This window comes from Argopecten irradians, chromosome 6 (genome assembly GCF_041381155.1).
Source record: "Argopecten irradians isolate NY chromosome 6, Ai_NY, whole genome shotgun sequence".
Classification (NCBI taxonomy): domain Eukaryota; kingdom Metazoa; phylum Mollusca; class Bivalvia; order Pectinida; family Pectinidae; genus Argopecten; species Argopecten irradians.
Window position 1 is genome coordinate 28,019,729 of NC_091139.1, and position 21,188 is coordinate 28,040,916.

General features: G+C 34.0%; 1 protein-coding gene across 2 annotated transcripts; it reads left to right on the plus strand.

Annotated features, from left to right (window-relative positions):
- Positions 1–413: 413 nt before the first annotated feature.
- On the plus strand, positions 414–20,111 carry LOC138325525 (uncharacterized). 2 transcript variants are annotated; one of them, XM_069271253.1, is made up of 24 exons: positions 414–681; positions 2,568–2,901; positions 3,743–3,989; positions 4,327–4,483; positions 4,741–4,883; positions 5,674–5,851; positions 6,419–6,552; positions 6,807–6,957; positions 7,464–7,585; positions 7,985–8,111; positions 8,253–8,389; positions 9,535–9,658; positions 9,878–10,011; positions 10,528–10,687; positions 11,433–11,634; positions 12,054–12,199; positions 12,899–13,114; positions 13,533–13,759; positions 13,959–14,190; positions 14,331–14,604; positions 14,756–15,012; positions 15,129–15,366; positions 15,599–15,699; positions 15,888–20,111. In XM_069271253.1, exons 2-24 carry the CDS (start codon positions 2,670–2,672, stop codon positions 16,860–16,862), a joined length of 4,914 nt encoding a protein of 1,637 aa, XP_069127354.1. In that variant the 5' UTR covers positions 414–681; positions 2,568–2,669; the 3' UTR covers positions 16,863–20,111. The 2 variants fall into 2 exon arrangements, with proteins under 2 accessions (XP_069127354.1, XP_069127355.1); XM_069271254.1 differs by having other exon boundaries at positions 2,594–2,901.
- Positions 20,112–21,188: the final 1,077 nt, after the last annotated feature.

Consider the following 21,188-nt stretch of genomic DNA (forward strand, 5'->3'; position numbering starts at 1 on the left):
AATTATTAAATCAATAGCAACAAACTGGAAACTTGTTTTGCTGAAACATAGTATAACACGAGTTGGTATTAAAACTCCAAAGTTAGCCAAATTAACTACACTGTCCAATGTGCAATGTACACGATTCACATTTTGCTGATACACAATTAATTTATTGACATGAACAATAGGTACCGATCCCCAATAGCTATCTTTTGTGCTATCTACATATGAATACAATTGCTACTCTAGGCATTTAAACCCTTTTAAAAATGCTTTTGTGATGATATTCTTTTTAGATTTGTTTCTTATTGAAGCCGTGGCTTCTGGTTTTTCCAAACATCCCACATATTGACATATCAAGTTTAGTTATCTTACAGTATATGTGTTACAAAAATGGAATTTAAGTTAATTTCAAACTCAAACGTAATGCATTGGTATTTTGCTAATAGTCACATAGCACAAACCCATTGCTACTTCTAAATCTGTAGTTGTGTGTATTAGTCTGGGTACGTACATACGTATACCTTTCTCTTGGTAATGAGACAGTGCTCCACCTGTACTGTACTTCACAACACGAACGCGCTGTGAATTTATAATTCATACTCGGATGATCTTGTGAGTTATCCATTCTATGTTGTGAGAAAGATATTTGTTGACATTAGATGCAGCGGATACCTCCTGTTTTAGTCGATCTGTAAGGTAAGTTGTATTTCCTGACATTTTATGACTTTTATCTGTTCAAGGTAAGTGTTTGCATTTATATTTGACAGACTGATACAATGACGAGTAGTGGGGATCGATTGTTATACATTTTTTATTTGACATAATTTCAGTGACCCTGTCATGTCGTTTGTAAAAATGATTAGAAAGTAGACCTTCATTTTCCATGGCAACGGCTCTTCATAAAAAGACTTGGGGTTAAATAAATCGAAGGATTAATTATGTTGGAGACATATCCACAGCTTAGGTCATTTAAAGCTACCAAATATGAAAAAATCTTATCAAGCTATTAACTTTCATCTCTTAAATACCTTGTACATGGTAGGTAAATGTATTCAGATGATATATTTATCATACTTAATATCTGAACATACTTAAACATTGATTACGCCATAATTTGAGGATGTTATACAAAATAATACAAAATTATCAATCTAGTTTTACAGTTGCATTTAAAAAATAAAATCCATTTTTGTTAAGGCATATACTTTTAAACTGCTGATATTCTGTTTATTATTCTATTTTCTTACCATGGTTTCTGGTTTTTCCCGTATTTACTCTCTGCATTGTTAGCTTCCTGGCCTCAAACACAAATCGAAATTTGAACATGTTTAGCATATATTTGAGACATGAAAAATACTGTTCCAACGCCCTTCGATGTAATTATACGTTATTTATATGCATATATATATTTCTTTATATCATATCTATGTTATTATTCAGTCCATATCAACACATATCTTTTTCGCAAAATCTTGAATTGTATGTTTACCAGACAATGGAAACTAATAACCATGCGAACGCTTTATATTAATCGAGTTTACCTGTAGCTCGGGAGTTTTCCATTCTATTGTACTGTTGTATTAAATGGTAATACCGATGAAACAGATTCTGATGGGTAAATGGTGTTAATCTGTATCTTTTCCTAACGAATTATATAGCCGATCAGCCAAATACACAGTTGTGAAGATTTTTTTACAAAAAGTGATAAGATATAGGTCAACACAATAAAGCATTTTAGATGTCACCAGTTAGGCCATTAGGGCTATTTTTTCAATGTATCGCTTATATGTGTTGGGTCAGTGAAGCGTGTTTATACACATGTACATGTTTATATATCATCAACGGAGCCCAGTTTTGACATTTCACGTGTGTTTCTGAGATATTATATGTATATATATATATAGTATTGTACCTGAGGTCCTCACTTAAATGTAAGTTAATATGACAGATTTCAAGCATTATGTTATCAGGAATGTATAAACAAGTATACATGAAACGAAGTTCTCCCTTTTATACCCCGTCTCGGCCTTTAAATAGTGTTTGTTTTAAAGTTTTCCACGATACACGTACACTAGTACTTGACTAGGCCTCTGCCTCCGTTGATTGTCAGTTGGTCGTCGATTTTTCTCTGGGTTTCAAGGCTTTCATAAACCTTCTAAACCTAACACATCCTTATATAACTCTTGTAGTTTATAGGGGATTGAGACAATACATCTTAAACCATTCAAATCAACATGCTTTAAATATTTCAGCTGCACAATGCATCATATACCTTAATTATTTTTCATCAAGTATTTAAATGAAATATTTATCAAAAATTGTGTATTTTTTGTGTTCACTCACAACACTAATTTTTTTATCCATTTGCGTAAAAGCAAAATACATGAACTGAACTGATATTTGGATATTTTTATTTTCATGTATGTACGATATTTTGTGAGTTTTAATCAAATTTCAGATTTTCATAATTTATTAAATTTAAAAAATTAGTCAAGAGCATTGATTTAATTATGGCAAATGGTAAAATGATATATTTACCTAGGTATTCGATATTGACATAAATGATTCCGAAAACATCTCAGGTAGTCAACTGGACTAAACTTTCTAGGAGCGGTGTATTGAGGCACCCCATACAGGCACATTGGAGCATGAAACAAGAGTAAAGATTCCATCAAGCTCAGACTATGAACCAGCAGCATGGGCCTCCACTACCCCCGGGTTGGTCTCACGCCTTCACACCCCAGGGTCAAATCTACTTTATAAATCATGCGGATGGCACTACCAGTTGGCAGGACCCGAGGATAAATATCTATGGTAACCCAGATCCAAGTAACAGTAACCATGGTAACGCGGATTCAAGTAACAGTAACCATGGTAATCAGGATCCAAGAATAAGCACCCAGTTTGCTCCCAGTGGTTAGTATGAATATGGTTGAAAAAACAATTCTGAATGGTTACAATAATCAAATATTAGTTTGATTTATTCTCCTTTCTGCATTTTTCACACGAGCTCATTCACCCCTGTAATTTTATTATGGACTGATATGAACTTTGATTTATAAGAGTCTTAATGTAACTTCCATGGTGAATGAGTTAAGGTATGTATGCATGAGTATTCAAATTAGTAAGATTGAATAATACTTTGACTTATACTTGGGAATAGACTGGAGGTTTCCGACTTCAAGTCAATAAATCACATTGCATTGCTACTATTGTGCGTACATGTACATATATGTATATAAGACGTAACCTCTGAAACACATCAAATTTAATAAACACACGACAATGGAATTCCGCTTATCGGAATTTCCACTATAAGGTGAATTGTTGATATGTTGGAATGTTAAGATACATGAAAAAGGAATAATAGGAAACAATCTTTCACCCGATAGGTGAGTTCCTGATTAGTTTTATTAACCGAGTCTCTAATTCTAAAAGCATAAATTAGGTAGCGTTGGCCGTTTTTCACATGTGAATCACTTCTAATCCTTAACTTATCGCCAGGTACATTTCATCGGTAATTTAGGCGCAGTCAAATCATTGACTCACTGTAGTAGGAAGTCCTAGTGAAATTCTGAACTCGGCTTTCGGAATCAGTTCCTTAGGTCAAATATTTGACTTTTCCTTAGTACAGATGAAACTACCGTATAGGGTTAATAGGAAGAAAGGAATATTTCAGCGGTATATGATAGCTTAGATAATTGAAAAATATACTTTATAATTATTAAAGGTATATATTATATATATTTTTTTGAAGGTCAAACTTTACTAGTGCAGATGGTCAAGAAATATCGATGTATAACTGCTGATGAAAAACTAAATAAACAACAACGAAAGGAATGGAGCAATAATAGGTCAAATTGTACCGAGGAAAATCTTGAAACTGTACAGACATGTGTAACGGACTTACAGAAACAAATCTGCGTCCAAGGGTTCCCACCGTGGGAGTCGCCGCCCGCAGAAATGGCTATAAATGTTTGCAGGATGATTGAGAATGTGATGGAGTAAGTGAATTACGTTTTATTGTCCTGTATTCATTTTCTTTCATATCTTCCCGTGTCAGATAGCCCTGTCCGGGTCTATAAACCTGCGCATGATGGAGTTTATCGCACAAGCGCCTTGATAAGTAAGCACTAATATGATGTAAACGCTTTTGATACGGCACTAAGCAAACTATTTCACCTACATATAACTTTAGTTTCCACATTTTCACATTTAAGAACGTTATTAAAATATTTCACGTTTAAGAACGTTATTATTTATCTTTTCATTGTTATCTATGGAACGCCATAGCTGTCTTGCAATTTCTACAATTAAATATTTGTACATATCTATTACCAGAGACTATGTGGAAAATGGAAGGATGGCACTTGAAGACTGCCAGAAGATGTGGTTCGAACTACTGTTACGTCTACTGGAGACAGGACCGGGGTCGACCGCAGCAAATATGATAAAGGTTCGAGTACTCAAGACCCAGGATATGCGTAAATATTTAGAGGTAAATATTTTTTCAGTAATCGTTGATGTTATAAGCTGTATGGTACATGCTCCCCATTTGCATGACCGTAAAATGCAACTAATTCTATGATACTATCCCTTCTTTTCTTCCTAACCGATTTTCACGGGTGAGTTTTGCTGTCCTGACATTGCTTCCCTGAAAGTAAAATGATTAAAATTGTGTTGAAAACTAAAGAAAAAAATATTCACATTAAAAAAAAAAAGCAATGAGGTTGTGACCTTTCTTTTCCATAACAGGAGCTGAGGGGAAAAGACCTTACAAGAATGATTACTAGTTTGAAGATGTGGATCCATATTTCAGAGGAGCCAGCTGTATCTATAAAAAACCAGAGTGCTGATTGGAAAAAGGGTACCATGGACGTATTGAGAAGACTATTGGGGTATGTTCATTTCTTAAAAAATTGACCATTTGATTTTAATTATATAAAATGCAAAATCATACACCATATTAAATAACGTGTTATTATATAATATGCCTCTAATGTAATTAACACAATTCCCTTTCCCGTTCACCTACGTTAAATATAAATATTTATGAAATGAAGGCTTGTAAATGTCAATGCAAGAAAGTTTCTTTATTCTGATTATTTTGAAAGTTGATCTATGCAGCTTACTGTGAGCAACAATCGTTACAGTAGACTAGTATTATGTATGAAAATAAGGCAAATGTCTTCGATATTTGAATGAAGTAATTTAAATGTAACAAATACATTAAAATATGTTTTATATAAAATTTTAAATTTCAATTTGATAATTAGATAAAGATTTGTCCAATAGCTGCGCTTATTCATGCATGTGAAATTGATAACGGCATCAAAATAACTTTAGTATTTATTGTCCGATTTCGACCAAAATTGGCATATTGCTTTATATTGATAAGATCTCGGATGAGTTTGATACTGGTTAAAATCTGTCAATAATTGCAAGAGTTACGGGACTTTAAATTCGTCAAAATAGATAAATCCATGGTTTCCGCTCGATAACTTTAGTATTTATTATCCGATTTCCTTATTGATAACTCCATCACTCATGAAAGTTCATAATGCACTGATCTAATGATTCATTTAGAAGATTCTTACTGTGTCTTCTTAAATCGGATCATCAAATCCTTCTTGTTTTCTGTCGGTTTATTTTTATTTAATTTTAGATAATTGTTTTACCTATTTTCAGTACTGACAATAATAACAAAGTGTATGAACCAGAAATCAATCAACAGTTCATAGAACTCTACCTATTTTACTTCCAAAAGATGGGAAAGGAACCAGAAATATACACCGAACATTGTTGTGACTTGATGGATGCAATTGAGAGAATGTATCATGAAAAACATGACAAAAACCCATTCTTGGTAAGGAAAGACTGGTGTTAAATCCATATAATATCATTAAAGGTTAAATCTACAATGGTTCTCCCGTTGTCAATATAATGTAACCGGTTTGGGTGTGTTGCTTGGTGTCTTGGGCAGCATGCTTCAGTGATATGGCAAAAAGACACAACACGATTATATACTGAAGTCTTCCAACACACACACTACGCACTTCATACACACTGTACACCGCATACATGGGAGACCGTCCCTGGCTGTTAATAAAACGTAAATAAAATAAAGCAACAAACCAAAATGATAATGTGTAATTTTTGAATGCTTTTGGAAACATCTGTTGCCATGGTTATAAACTGAAATATCTGACTGATAGAACCATAGATGTTTTGAGATTTGAACGAAATGGAAGGTTTAAAAAATGGCCGACACCATGGTGACCAACAGGCTGCCTCTGATTGGCAATATTCAAACATAGAGAACAATAGTTAGTTTGGATTTAACGTAATACAACATCAGGTTTCTCAATAAGTACTTTTTAATTAAATAGACTGTGGCGATATCTTTTGTGTTATTTTGTATGTTCACTTACAGTTGCTTGAAAAGACGGATATCCTTAAGATGCATTGGAAAACATTTGGAGCCGTAATTTGTAGTAACGAATTTAGATTTGAAAAACAAATACGAAGGGCATCAGATCTTACAAAGAAAATGACACTTTGTATATTGTAAGTAGATTTGGATGGTATCTTTATATTGCCAAGTTCAGAAATTAATTCCAGAGATTAAGTTAATATGTGGAACAAATTTAATAGATATAAAAATAAAGAAAAAAAAGATTAAAAAGAAATAAATATTGCTTGTTCAGTGCAACTGACATAGAAAACATTTGAAATATTTTTCATTTCATGAAAATGTAACAATGTTTGCAATTATATAATTAGCTTGTACATTTCAGGAGAGATGTTGTGTTGTTTTGTAGGGAAAAAGACTGGCTGATTGATGTTATTGACGACATGCTGGATCTCATGAAAAAATACTATGTTAGGAAAAACGCACTGGACAATTACTATAAAGATGTTTTACGTCCTATAAGGCATCTCTTGGAAAAAACTCCAGAGCAGGTGTACAATGTAAGTTGTTCTTTTTACCTTGTATCGAATCCTATTGATATGGTACATATTCTACATATTCCGTCATTATTTTAAAGAGAGACTCTACTACTAGTTAGATATTTTCTGTTTCAACATTGATGGCACTATTTTCAATCTCATCGAGGTATTAAAGAAATTTTGTTTGCAAACTGTGTGAATCCGTGTGGAGGACTATCACAAAAGTCACAAGTCACATCAATGCTTATAATTAATTTTCCTGACTACTTGATAAAATAAAATTTCAGTTTCAGCGCTATCTCGATTTTTTTTCATATTGGTATGAAATATATACCGACCAATCAGAAAGACAGATTTAGTATGAAAACAAAGAACAAATAATCATATCGTTTTAGCTCACTAACTTTGTACCGGTGTATGTATTGAAGCAGAATAAATATAACAAACAACAGCTTACCGTGAGGGAATCTGAATATGTGAGTTAAGGAACACCAGATGTGAGTCTATAATGTCATTTGTTATCTTAGAAACACCCTGGGATAGTGGAAAAGATGGTACCAGTCGTCACAGAACTTGTACAGCGGGATCCGAATCATATGGACTGGGCCTATGGTATCACGGGAATAATGGTAGATCAGTGTTCTGCCAAGTAAGTCTAGGGTAGTCACATCTGTAACACATGTCTCTAACTGCATTCGATCCAAGAAAAGCAATCTCCTCGTTATTGAGTCATCAAGTTCATATACCCATACGTTGATGTTTATTAAAAGATGATAATACCAAAACAGGTTTTAACATTTAAGCATGGATATTCCAGATTGTTTATATCACTACATACATGTATATACATGTATATGTATTTTCGTTGGTTTTTTTTTGTCAGCAATGATTGTTCGGTTTAGTTGGCTAAATTGATGAAATTTGACAAACCATTGTAAGATATGACTGGTAAAATTAATTCAATGCAGACACCTTTTATGAACTGACCATGCACCTCTTGTTTTCCCTGTCAATAACATAACCCATAACAATTTATTAAATTTCACAGGAAAGGGACTGAGAAAAATTGGATTACGCTCATGAAAGCACTTGCTAAATCAGGGAATGAAGACGGGCTTCGCAGGTGCGCATACACATTGAATGAGGGGAAATTTAAGAAGATTTGGAATTGGAAAGTAAGATTTGTTGTTGCAGATTATTATATCAACTGTTTAAGAGGCACGTCTTTTCACGTTCTTCGTGTGAATTTCAACGACTATGAATCAATAATATAGAAATGATTAAATTTTTAAGTAAATGTCTTTGTTTGTTTCCAGCAAAATTTCGAAGAAGCCAGAGAAATAATAAAAGGAACAAGTGGGATACACCAACATATGACAGGGAAGAAGGACACAGATAAAACATTGGTGGATAAGGCTGGTGACGTGGTCCATCGCCTACTGGACCAGTTAAAGTAAGTAATTGATAGAAAGAAGCTACTGATATGTTAATGTTATGAAAATGATCGGGTGCTGCAGAATGGGTGAAAAAATGTTGCGAAGTCGTCCATCGCCTTCTGCAACAGTCAAAGTAAGTAAATAAAGAAAAGAATCGGCTACTGAAATGTTGGTTAAATGTTTTAAAGTGGTCCATTGGCTAATGGATCAGTTAAAGTAAGTCAATAATGGCAAATGTCGGTTACTGAATTGTTGGTGAACAAAATATGAGGCGGTCCATCGTCTTCTCGAACAGTTAAAATAAGTTGATAATGAAAAAAGAAGGTTACTAGAATGTTGGTAAAAATGTTTTGAAGTGGTCAATCGCTTTCTAGAACAATTAAAGCAAGTAAATGATAGAAATAAAAACAAGTTGTCTTCTGATATATTTTGGTAATGAAGTCAAGGAGAACATCGCATTCTGGAAAAGATAAATTATGTAAACCATAAAAAATGTTTTAAAAAATCGACTTCTGAGATTATGGTGATAAATGAGACAAACCATTAGTACATCTTCTACTGTTGAATAAAGGAAATGCTAAACAACTATGAAAAAGGTACTAGTCGATACATAATTAAAGGACATTTCATCTGAGAATTCATGAAACGAGTATTAAGAGTTAACATTTGGGAGCCTTGGTGAGCAAGAATTAAAACTGCAAGACAAGTTTAATAAATTCTCATATAAAATAAATGTCAACACCAATCACATGTACAAAATATTGCACTGTCAAAAATTCAGGATATCAGGTAGATTATCATAAATGAAAGTATGTTATAACTAGATAATCAAATTTGCAATGCGATTGATTCAAACGGATGTTTGGTAAACGTTTGTTCATCCTGATTTTAATTCCTTTTTTCCTAAGAATCAAATACTTGTACTCATCTAGGTCTTTCTCTTGTCTTAAGTCAAATGGGTTTTACATAAAAAAATGATGGCAAGCCTGGAGTTCTCAATTTTATTTATTAAGCATGAGCTCTGTTTCTTATGTAATTAATTTAAAAACATTACCATAGAAAGAATATTTGAAGATGCTCTTTAGTTTCCATTAAACCTTTGTGTTGCACCTTTGTGTTGCTATCACCCATATATAAATGGTTGTTTCTTTGTTATTTCCAGGCTTGTCAAAATGCAACACAAGGTCAGCGAGGATGTAGCTGTCATAGCGATAACCGTCATGGAGAAAAAGTCTGAAACGCTGAATAAATATGTTGAAGAATTCATTACGGATATCCCTTTCGAAGTAAGTCAGTAAAACGCCTCTCTTTACATCTTGAAATGAAATATTTATTGATCGTGTAGAGTCTCTACTTAGTCCTTGGGTAACAACTGCTTAAGCACAACATTTAAACTCATGACAGTTAAGCACACGCAGTACATCTGAAATTTATTTCAAAATAAGAAAAAGTCATAATTGTTATGTAAGTTGATGAATATGTTAAAAATCTCACGTGTTATTCAGGGCTGCCGAGATGTGATACCTGACTTGATGAGGAGGTTTTCATTGTTAGTTTTTGACCAAGAGTACCCGTGGGATGAGAGGGATACAAAGCGATGTGGAAATTATTTTATGCGAGGAGTTTTAGATGCCTACAGGTAAGTACAGTTTTTTATTAGTTCGGAAATGATTAAATCAGAATTTTTACCACTATTGAAAAGTTTGAGTTTCTTATTTAACTTCAAGATAAAAATATCAAAAACAATTAATTGCGCTCCGCAAAACGTCCATGGCACTATGCCCTATATGGAATTAAGTACTGATTGCACATGCACCAAAAGAAAAGTAAATTATTTGTATATTATTTTTGTGTTAATTAGACAAATGCATACACGATTAAACTTCAGTCATTATTCAAATGAATGGTCTGTCGGCGGTGGAGCAACTGTAAATTTAAAGAAATCCTTAACTTAAAATTCTCCGTAGAAAAACATTACAAAAGTTAAGGGAAAACTTAAGTTATGGAGCCTTCCTAAAAAAAATCTGTAATAATTTGCTATGTAGAATTTGAAGTTAAGGAATTTATTAAAGTTGAGGAATCCTCATAAAACTGGGACCAAATTGAAATAGCTGACTGGTGGAGATTTACAGATGACAGCAATATATTGTTTCAGCTCTGGAAAAGACATGCCTGACAGTGTCAACAAAACCTTCGTAAGGATGTTGATTTGGACGATGCAGACAGATGGGTTAGACTACATAGATTTAGAAAACGGGTCAGCAACATTTTACGCGGTCGTAGCATCACAGACCTTGATAACATTTGTAACCAAGGTACGACACTAATTAGAATACATGAAATCAAAACAAAAATGCATGTTTAATATTTTCAGTCATCGCTAAAATATGATTTTACTCTTAAAATAGCGAATAATTGTATGTATCAACATAATGCTACTATGATTTCTGGATGTTACACCACTGTTATATTACTACGCCACTTCATCAGAGAATGGTTAGAGGTAAAATGATGACTAAATAACTGTGCCATTGCTACGTATCTACAATGCCTCCTTTTCCTCCTCTTCTTTATATTCTTTCCTCGAAATTTTGTCTTACACATTGCTCAAAACCTGTTGTGCGGGATTTAAGGAACTTTGACAATGTAGTGCACTGGATCAGAAGATCATCCGAATCATCAACCAACATGTCCACCATTCCTTGTGTTCCGATTGGTAAAAGATATTGTTTGAAGGAAAACCCTCTATATTATGGTAACAACATAAATTTTTCTGATTGGTCACAATTTAGATATCAGCTGGATATATTGTAAACTGGTATATTAATGTTTTGAAGAATACAATAGAATAAATGTGGGGCGTTTTTTCGAAGGGTGTGCTTCTAGAATTGTCATCCATCACAGCTATCACTAGTTCATCGTTTAGCTAATTTAGCTGTGAAAGTCCAATTTTTTATTGACTGTTCTTAAAAATATCATTATTACTTACAATTTTAAGCTGTATAAGATTGCACTGTTAGCTGACGCAAATAAGTCAATGTAATTTTTCTTTCATTCTAGCATGTCCAAAACCAAAACGCAGCAGTGTGTAAACCGCTGGTGCCAGCCATACTGGACCAAATGATGCATGAGGAGGGAAGCTTAGCAAATGCTAGTATGGTTGTACTTCAGAGCATTGGTATACAAGCTGCATTCCTTGTAGTGGATCACCTGAGCCGTCTAATTGATTGGTGCAAAATAAAACCTTCTTCGGACACTCTTTGTGAGTAGTAAACTTGAGTGTAAATACGAAACAATATAGATAGTCATGCAGCACGTAGAAATAATTTGGTCTTCAAAAAGTCCTGACGTGACTATAAGCATTTGCGCTTTTTAATCATTGTCTTTCATTTTATTTATCATACAATCACAGATAGATCAATTTATAATTTGTTTCAATATGTAATAATTGATTCACCGTACATTAAACTGTTATTGTTTCATTTGTATCACATTCTCAATGACTTATATCAACAGTATGATATAAAGGTGTTGGCAGTAATCGCGTATTCTCCGATTAATTCATACAAATATTTAAAAGATTGTAAGAAATGGTCCCAACTCATTTTGCTTAAAACTATTGGTGATATGCTTGGACATCGTATGGAAAAGAACTGATATGAATCTTGTATCTTCTTTAAGATGCTATAACAAAGCCTTATGAAGAAAGCAATGGATTTTCTAAAGAAGAGTTCCATGACGTGATGGTAATCATACAGGACAATGCTGATGACGAATCAATGATGGGATGTATGCTGTTAAAAGCAATGGCGGTAAAACAGGGAGAGGTAAGACAGTAAGTAACATGCAAGCCAGACGAATATTTGGCTTCAAGGGTTGCCTGCTGTACTTCCATCGCTTTGGTGAGGCTAGCGCTTCACATCCGCTACTCCGTGTCCATGTCGCGATTTTCTCTTCATTGGAAATCTTGTTAGCAACTCTTAAGTGTGGTAAGAATTCAAATGATTGTTTGTCAGGTAGTCTGTATCATAAATGTAGGTTATCGAAACAGATAAAATATTGAGTGGGATATAAAATTCATCTCCTAATTATTCTCTATTTTGTCTTATTTAGATTATTGACATAAACTACCTCCACGGAAAAACTTTTATATCTGAGCCAATAACGGTGCTTTGTACGAGTTGCATAACTTGTTTCTCTATCCATAGTAAATAAAGCTTAATATCATGTAAACCTATTCATTTTGGTGTACATTTTAATTTCTTGGGCGTTTTGAATTCGTGAAAATATATCAACGCGAAGGCCATCCAACTATAACAACATGCAATATGGCTTTTAAACTGCAAGGCGCGATATTAAATTGCTGAACAAACCGTTGAGTCTGAGAACGTGAAATTAAATCGCTCCAAAAATAAGTTAGTTTGCATACGTTTTTGAATGTTACATATGATGCGTTAAGGTATGCTTTCAGGGTTGTTTGAATTCTTTATTCAAAAATTATTTGTTTCTTGCTCCTGTCATTTAAGCTCTTCACACAACACCATGTCGACTTCCTGATCACCTTACTTGGAAAGCAGACTGTTCAGTACCAAGTACTGTTGGTTTTGGGTGAACTTATACCAAAGAAACCCGATCTGTTTGGAGAGAATATGATCAAACACGTTCTACAAAACACAGAGATAAACTTAATGTTCACGTCAGGTATACAGATGATCGCAGTCAACCTCGGGCTAAAGAAAGAGGTATGTAAAAAGTTTCTTTTCGTCGTCGTTGGCAAAATTTATTATTCATAAAAAATACAATTTATAGAAAGTTTGTTATTCCATATAAAGTTATTAAGTGATTTTTTAAACTTAGTGTTCGAATGTGAGAATCTTTCTCTTTTACCAGTATTGTTGAAACTAGGAAGGAATGGACTGTAAAAATCTCACGTTTACCAATATCTGTTGAAATACATGTCGGAACAGATTGAATAGTGCGGTGGTCCTAAGAACATGTATGCATTTATATAAACTTCATCTACATATTAATCAGACATTGACGTGATTTTTGTGTACTCAACTTCTGTAAATTTAAATTAATCAACGGAATTTAAATCAGTTACTTTACCAAAACTATTAACTAAGTATATTCTATATCTTTTACATATTTAATACACAGCCACTTGTAGGAAAGATTCTAGAGGCGCTGATCGTTTTGGCAAAGAGGTGCCCAGACCCAAATTATCTGTATGCTCTGTTGGACGCAATGAAAACTTTGGGTGCTAAGTATGGCGTTGATATGCTCAAGCCCCATCGAAAGTATTTCGAAGATGTGCAGAAAAATGGAAAAACTACATACTTGAATGAATTGGCCGTGACAATTGTCAATGCAATGGACGGAATCAGGTACCGTAACATATAAACGTATTGGTAACTCTATTGGTAAATATCCATGCATTTTGCACAAAAAAGAAGAATTATTGAAAGATTATTTGAGAAACATATATATGTTTAAATGTAACTTTCCGAAATTATAAATTTTGTAAATGCAGACATCTTGTAAAATGCAAATATCAATATCAATTTCATTTGTTTTTAATTTCAGCATGAAGGGTATTGTAGTTGAGGTCATACAAACAAAAGAAAAGGTCAAAGAACTTGACCAAAAGGTCACAAAAGTTGAAGGTGAGGTCAATGGGTTAAAGACTACGGTAGACAAGCATGACAAGGAAATCAAAACGGTAAAAACTGGAATTAAAAAAGTGGAAAAACGCGTCGATGTTGCCGAGCAAGACATTAAAGTAACGAAGGTCAAGGTTGAAGAAATCGATAAGAAGGTAATTCTTTCTTTAGCACTTTTGTATACTATGTTATTGGACAAAAATAAATTATTACGAAACAGAAATATTTCGTTGGAGATAAATTCAAAACCGATGTTTTATATGCATAATATGTATATCTCGTCATTGTTTTACAGACGATATCGAACGCACCAAAATGGTCTCGCGATCTTTCTAAGCTGATGAATCCTACGTCTGATCATGATTGGAGGTTACTGGCTCAGCGACTTGGCTATTCACCTCAGGACATCAAGGCCTGGGCCACCCAGAACGATCCTTGTATGTCTCTCCTCAGTGAATGGTATGCTACGTATAAGACAATCGAGGCTACCCATGCTGTACTGACCGCTCTACAGGAGATGGACAGACTAGACGCCGCAATCATTGTGGAAAATTCTATGAAGGCCGTAGGTTAGTAGTCAGTTTAACCATTTCACCATTTGAAAAGCCCCAAAACAGCATAATGAATTAATTATCGTCACGAGATTAAAATTGATAAAGCTTTGCCATGAATATTTTAAATGCAAAAATGTATGGCTATCACTTATTTTAATCATTCCAGATGATGTTGTGAAGGAAGCACCCGAGTATGCCAAACCTCCACCGATCTTCCTGAGCTACCAATGGGGTCACCAAAACGAAGTCAAGTTACTAAGGAAACACCTCCTCATGGCCGGGTACGAATGCTGGATGGATATCGGACAGATGGGAGGCGGGGATAAACTGTTCGAGAAGATTGACAATGGAATAAGAGGGTCAAAGGTCATCATTTGCTGTGTGTCTGAGAAGTATGCCAAGTCTCCCAATTGTAATAGAGAGGTAAGTAGTGATAAAAGTCCTATATTAGGCTGATATTGAAATATACGAAGTAATACGTGTGAATAGTATGAAATATACAAGGTTTGCGCTTTCTAAAAGAAATGTTTTCGAAATAGGTGAACCTTGCTGTCAACCTCGGAAAACCTATGATTCCATTACTGATGGAAAAAATGGGCTGGCCCCCTCATGGCTCCATGGGACCTATATTCAGCGAGTACCTGTTTGTGAGGTTCTTCCAGCGAGGAGGCGAGGAGACTAATGATCAGCGATATTGGCCAGCTCCAAAGTTTCAGGAACTACTGATGCAACTCAACATCTATAAAACCCTTCCTGATGAATCTCTCATTACTAAAGGTCAGTGCAGTTTATAATATACTTCCGTTTTTCTTTTGTTAAGAAACATGTGTCACTATGTAAATTATGCAAGAAAAAAATAAATAGTGTTCTTTAATTTAATGAGACGATCTTTGTAGGCATAAAGAAACCATATGTTATTCATGAGGATGCTTTTAAGTTCAGACTCTTAAACTATGACAATACCAAGCTATATGAGAAAAGAATTTTTATTATGCTTGAACTGACACAGAGTACAAAAAATGGTGGGTGCCTGTGGCAGAAGAAATCGTCATCACAAAGAAGAAACCTAGTACTGGAGTTAAGAATACAGCATCGACAGCCGGAGACAAGGTATATATCAAACTAATAGTTGTAAGTTTGCGCCTAGTAATTTGAAGTTATCACAAACAGCCATTTATTAAGTTAAGAAAGATGTCCGTTGCTCAGGTTTTTTTTATCTGTAATTACGTGACCTTCCATTGAAAAGAATAGAATGATATTTCAAATAACATTGACATGTGTTTTGTGTTAAATTTTAGGACGGAGAGAGCAAGTCTCCAGATGTATTCCTGTCGTACCAGTGGGGTAAACAGAAGCAGATTAAACAGCTGTACAAGAGACTCACTGAGCTTGGTTTAACCTGCTGGATGGATATCTACCAGATGGGAGGCGGGGATTCATTGTATGACAAGATTGACCGAGGTGTTCGAGGCTGTAAGATTGTCCTCAGTTGTGTGACCACCAAGTACGCAGTCTCTGCCAACTGTCGACGAGAAGTAAGTCTGGCAGATTCCCTGAAGAAACCCTTAGTTCCTCTTCTGTTGGAGAAGATGGAATGGCCGCCTAGTGGGCCTATGAGCATGGTCTTCACTCAACTCTTGTTCATTAATTTCTACCGCGACGAGGAAGTTCAGATGTCATGGACAGGGGAAAAATTCGACGAACTTCTAGCCAAAGTTACCGAACATGTGCCTAGTGTAATTCAAGGACCTGATGATTCAAAACCAAATGAAGAAACAGAAATGCAAGGAAAGAAATCTGAAGAGGAAAAACTACCAACGTCGCAAAATGCTGCAAGCAATGCAAGTAGCACAAATCAACATCAGCCTGCACCTCCACCGCCACCGCCACCTCCTGAACAGTCTACAGGATCTCAACATGTAGCACAACCTTCTTCACAGCCTCCCCCTCCACCACTTACACCTGCATATCATCAACAATCTACCCAGTCGCCCCAACCGCTACAAGGTCAACCGTACACACAGCAAGCAGCATATCAGCAACAACCATATGGACAACATGCTCAATCACAGCAGGCGCCCCAACAAGCACCTCAAGATCAGAGATATGCTCAAACATACAATCAGCAGCAACCTTATGGACAACCATTACAGCCCCAGCCACAATCACATCAACAGATGCCTCAGCAGGTACAACCACATTCGCAGCCAACTCAGGCATCTCCTCAAAGTGGACGAGTAAATGAAAAATCGTCATCGTGTATCCTTCTGTAGATGGTCTGTTGATCTCCAGGAAAGTGTGATGACAAATTTGTCATTTCCTGTTAATTTTGATTTGGTTTGTATAACAGGGACTCAAAGTTACCTATAAGTGTCACACTCTTAATGGACTTTGAATTGAAGATGAAGACTTAAAACATAAAAAACTAATGTTTATTTTTGATAATTTGATTATTTTGATAAATTTGAATTACAAAACGTTTTTGGCGATGGATAGATGGTTAATATGAAGAAAATCATTGTGTTATTAGACTCGATATAATGTTAACTTCAGTTTTGACTCCGTAATGTGTTTTAGAAATACAAACTTATATATAGATAGATTATCAAAAAAATGAATATTTTTATGATATTCCTCTTTTAATTGTGTAAATGATATATTTATAAGTTGAGAACTGACTGATTAAAAAAGACAGAAAACTTTAGACTGAACATCAGTAAAATGGGAAGTCGTTGATCTGAGTATTATGAATTTGTAATGCAATTATAACTATGTCATATATATTAAGTTTAAGCCTATCTTGAAACAGGATACTGACACAAAAACAAGAATAATGCTTCTATTGATAACTCCAGAAAGGCAAATTATAAACTTTGCGTATTTCATATCTAACACTCGTTTTATCTTTTTCCCGTTTTTAATGTCATACCTGATATTAGAGTGATGAAATTAGACTTAACTGTAAATTTGGGTTTGTACTTGTTTTAACTACCCTAAAAACTCGATAATAAACCAGAATCGAAAATTGTCCGGTCCTGAAAATTAAGCCTGGGATTTCCTACCCCCATAAAAGGAATATAAGCCGCGGCTTATTAATGAGATTTTAGGGTATTACAGGCATGATTTTATTAATTCCGTCAAGGGCTTATTATAAAACATTCCAAGTACAGCAAACAAAAAGTTTATTATACCCGAGTTGTTTATCAACCAATCATTGTTAGCTAGCATTACCACTATATGTTAACGTAGAATTTTATTTTATACTTTTGGTAGAATATATATGGAATATTGATTTAATCATAAAAGTGCAATTAACAATCAATGCATCTTATTATTTTTACATAGTATTACGTAATTGTGCCATATTTACTTTTTTCCACAGATAAAAAACTTGATAATCCGTCCATGTACAACTTATCTAAAAAGAGGATGTTTAAAAGTGTTTATTCTCAAGATAAAATGTATACGATACAGTTTTGTTAGTGATTTTATTTTTACGTACATAATGATAATGACAGTGTCATTTAACCGTACATATATGGAAGTGTAATTCATTGCTTACTTATTAGATGTCTAGATCCGTTTTTAATTAGAATTGTAAGTATATCCGTCCTTTTGTCTTTTACACTTTTGTGTATATATTTTAATTTCAAACCTTGAAACCTATTGGCCCCAATGTTCCATTTCGTTTTCTTTGACACGTGATGTTTGAAATACATATGTTTATTGATGATATATACTCGTAAGACGTATCAAGTGTTTAAGAAGCTCTTTTTCATCTTTAAAAGGGTTTTTAATATATGTTTCTTTTTTGTAAATAATTTAAGTCCCATTATTTAGAATAATACTGAACATAATTCGTGCCATATTAATGATGTATATCTTTTTATTTTCTGTTTAAAATTCGCCAAAGTAAATGTGATACGAACATTTATTGAAATACACTAATCTGTGATATTAAAACGGTTTTGTAGATATGTATGATGTATTTGAATGTAGTTGAATAGGTATTACAGATGAACAATGTACTCAGTTATAGCTATTTGAGGTTTGCCTTCTTGTTAAATGTAAGTAACATCCATACGTATATACGGAAACTCTTTGTTATGTTTGGTTTGGCTTGTTAGGTTTTAGTTTTTAGTGCCAGGTTTGATGGTGGAAAAAAGTACACAAAGAAAAGTCATCGTATGACTTTGTTCGCCCAAAACAGTGTACAAATTATATTTTTGTTTCGGATTTAGTCGCCTAATTCAATATTGAAAATAGTTACCCTTTGTATAAATAACGACGCATCCAATGACGAGCGGAGAACTGCATAGTATATCTGGAAGTATTTGTTTAATCTTTGACGCATCGAAATTAATGTTCGACGTTATTAATACTAAACTGAATTGAAAATGTCATACATGAAGCATATCTATTTACTAAACCTTGATGTCACTATTTTATTCAAAAGATTGTTTTTTCCCAATTCAGTACGCAACGTCAATGTCTCTATCGTGACGTCATGGTAACGCCAGGTTTTTACACCATTCCTAGATTATTTTTGTTCATAGAAGTATGAAACAAAGAATAAGCCAATAAAAAAAGCCGGATTTGATTTGAAAAATAAAGAAACATATTAGTTAAATATATGATATAACATATGTAATAATGAAAAATCAAACTGCGCAAATACATGTATGTGAAAGACATACACGATTTATGTCTATAAAAGTACTTTGGTATCAAAATCTTGTTTTTTTGGTATTTTGAATGAAACATTATTTTGACTTCATTTATTAGATAAGACGTAATCCATCTTAAGCATATGTGTACCAGTGCATTTGAATTAAATCAAAATTTAGTCCTTATGAATGACAAGTTCATAACAGACGTATTGCTTCGGTAACCAAATATCCCTCAATCATCCATTTAAAATTCCAGTCTGCCATCATAGAACTTAACACTTCCTCCTTTAGTTTTTAAGATACTAACCTCATCGATTTATTTGAAATTTCAAGGTCACCGTATTCTTCCTTCGTTTGACCAAAACAAAATTTTAATTTAATTTGGGTTTATATAGCAAATATCACTGACTTGTAGTTCATGGTTATAACACATTATGAAATAACACGGAGGAAATGTAAAAAAAAAACTTGGGCTGGATTCCGTGGCAGTATTCGTTAAAAGAGCTTTTTTGCAATATAGTCATTTGACCGATGGAATTGAGTATTTGCCCATATAATAACGGTCATGAGTTCTGCCCCTTTGCCAGAAAAAAACATAATGTTTCCTGCTTGTCATGCTGTTTCAATTCTTTTAAAGTCATATGATATTTGTTTTAACGAGCATGGGTGAGATAGCCTAATGGTTCTTGAATATGGATTTCTGTCGCTATATTGCCATCAAAAGCTACTAGCCTGGAACATACCAACTCTGGACCAAATCTCTCGTCAAGATGTCTATGAATGCATTGAGTTCGCAGTGTATACCTGAAGTGACTTAGTGCAGACACAATTGGTTGTTGTTTAACTCACATCATATGTCTTATGGTTCAATTTGTGCTTATAAAACATATCGCTCAATTGTAAAATTACAAAATAATTGAGGAGACTTCTCTGTATGCACCGTGTAAAACTGCGTTTGTCCAAAGACTTTTCGACATCTTGGTTGATCTAATTTAAATAACATTAAATGAATTTATCTAGAATCAGGGCGATTAAAAAAAGATAACATTTGGGGCAAAATAAATAATAACTTACTTCTTGAATGTGTGAATGGTACCGAATTTATCACCGTATTCTTCTGTGAAATATGCAATTATAGCATGTTCTAATAGAAAATATATTCAATTTTGAATCGTCGTGGTCATTAACATATATTTATATCGCATGATTACACCCAGTTATTGCATATAAATGTAATGTCACATACCAGAAAATTGCGTCATTATGAAATAATTGTATTGGCCACCTTTGTATGTACCTTTCTATTGTTAAAACTTCGGTTTGCATTTACAAATATACCGGCGTTCATTAATTATTTGGTTGGTTCGTTCTAAAAATCAGTATACCTATATAATAACACAGTATATGTGTTGCAGTATTTAAACCTTGGTTAGGTCGGAATCTCTTCTTATATATAGCTATTGTCCCTGTCCTTTGTGCTATTTAAATGTTCTGACAATATTAGTTTTTGTGTTCCAATTCATAAAAATACTTAAAGGACACCAATCAACTCTTCTGAATACAATATGGAATGTGCTATCATTAAATCAAAACATGTCTCTTAATGTGTTTTGTTCTAGTAGATGTCATTGAATGATATAATGATTTTCCAATAAACATTAATTATCTACCAGAACATTACACATGACATGGTTTAATTAGGTAGAGCCTATAAATGCGATTATATCCTTCTAAGGCGGTTGCTGTGCGCTCCCCCTGTTTTGTTCTGTTATGGAAATGTTGAAAATTATTCAGCAACAATATTGTATTTATGTACAAGCTTAAAAGTAGATAATTGAATTGAAAAAGTCAAATTAAATGTGTGTGTTTGTGCTAGGGCCAGGAGCTTTAGGCTAGTCTACATACAAGACAGCATATTTGTCGGTACTC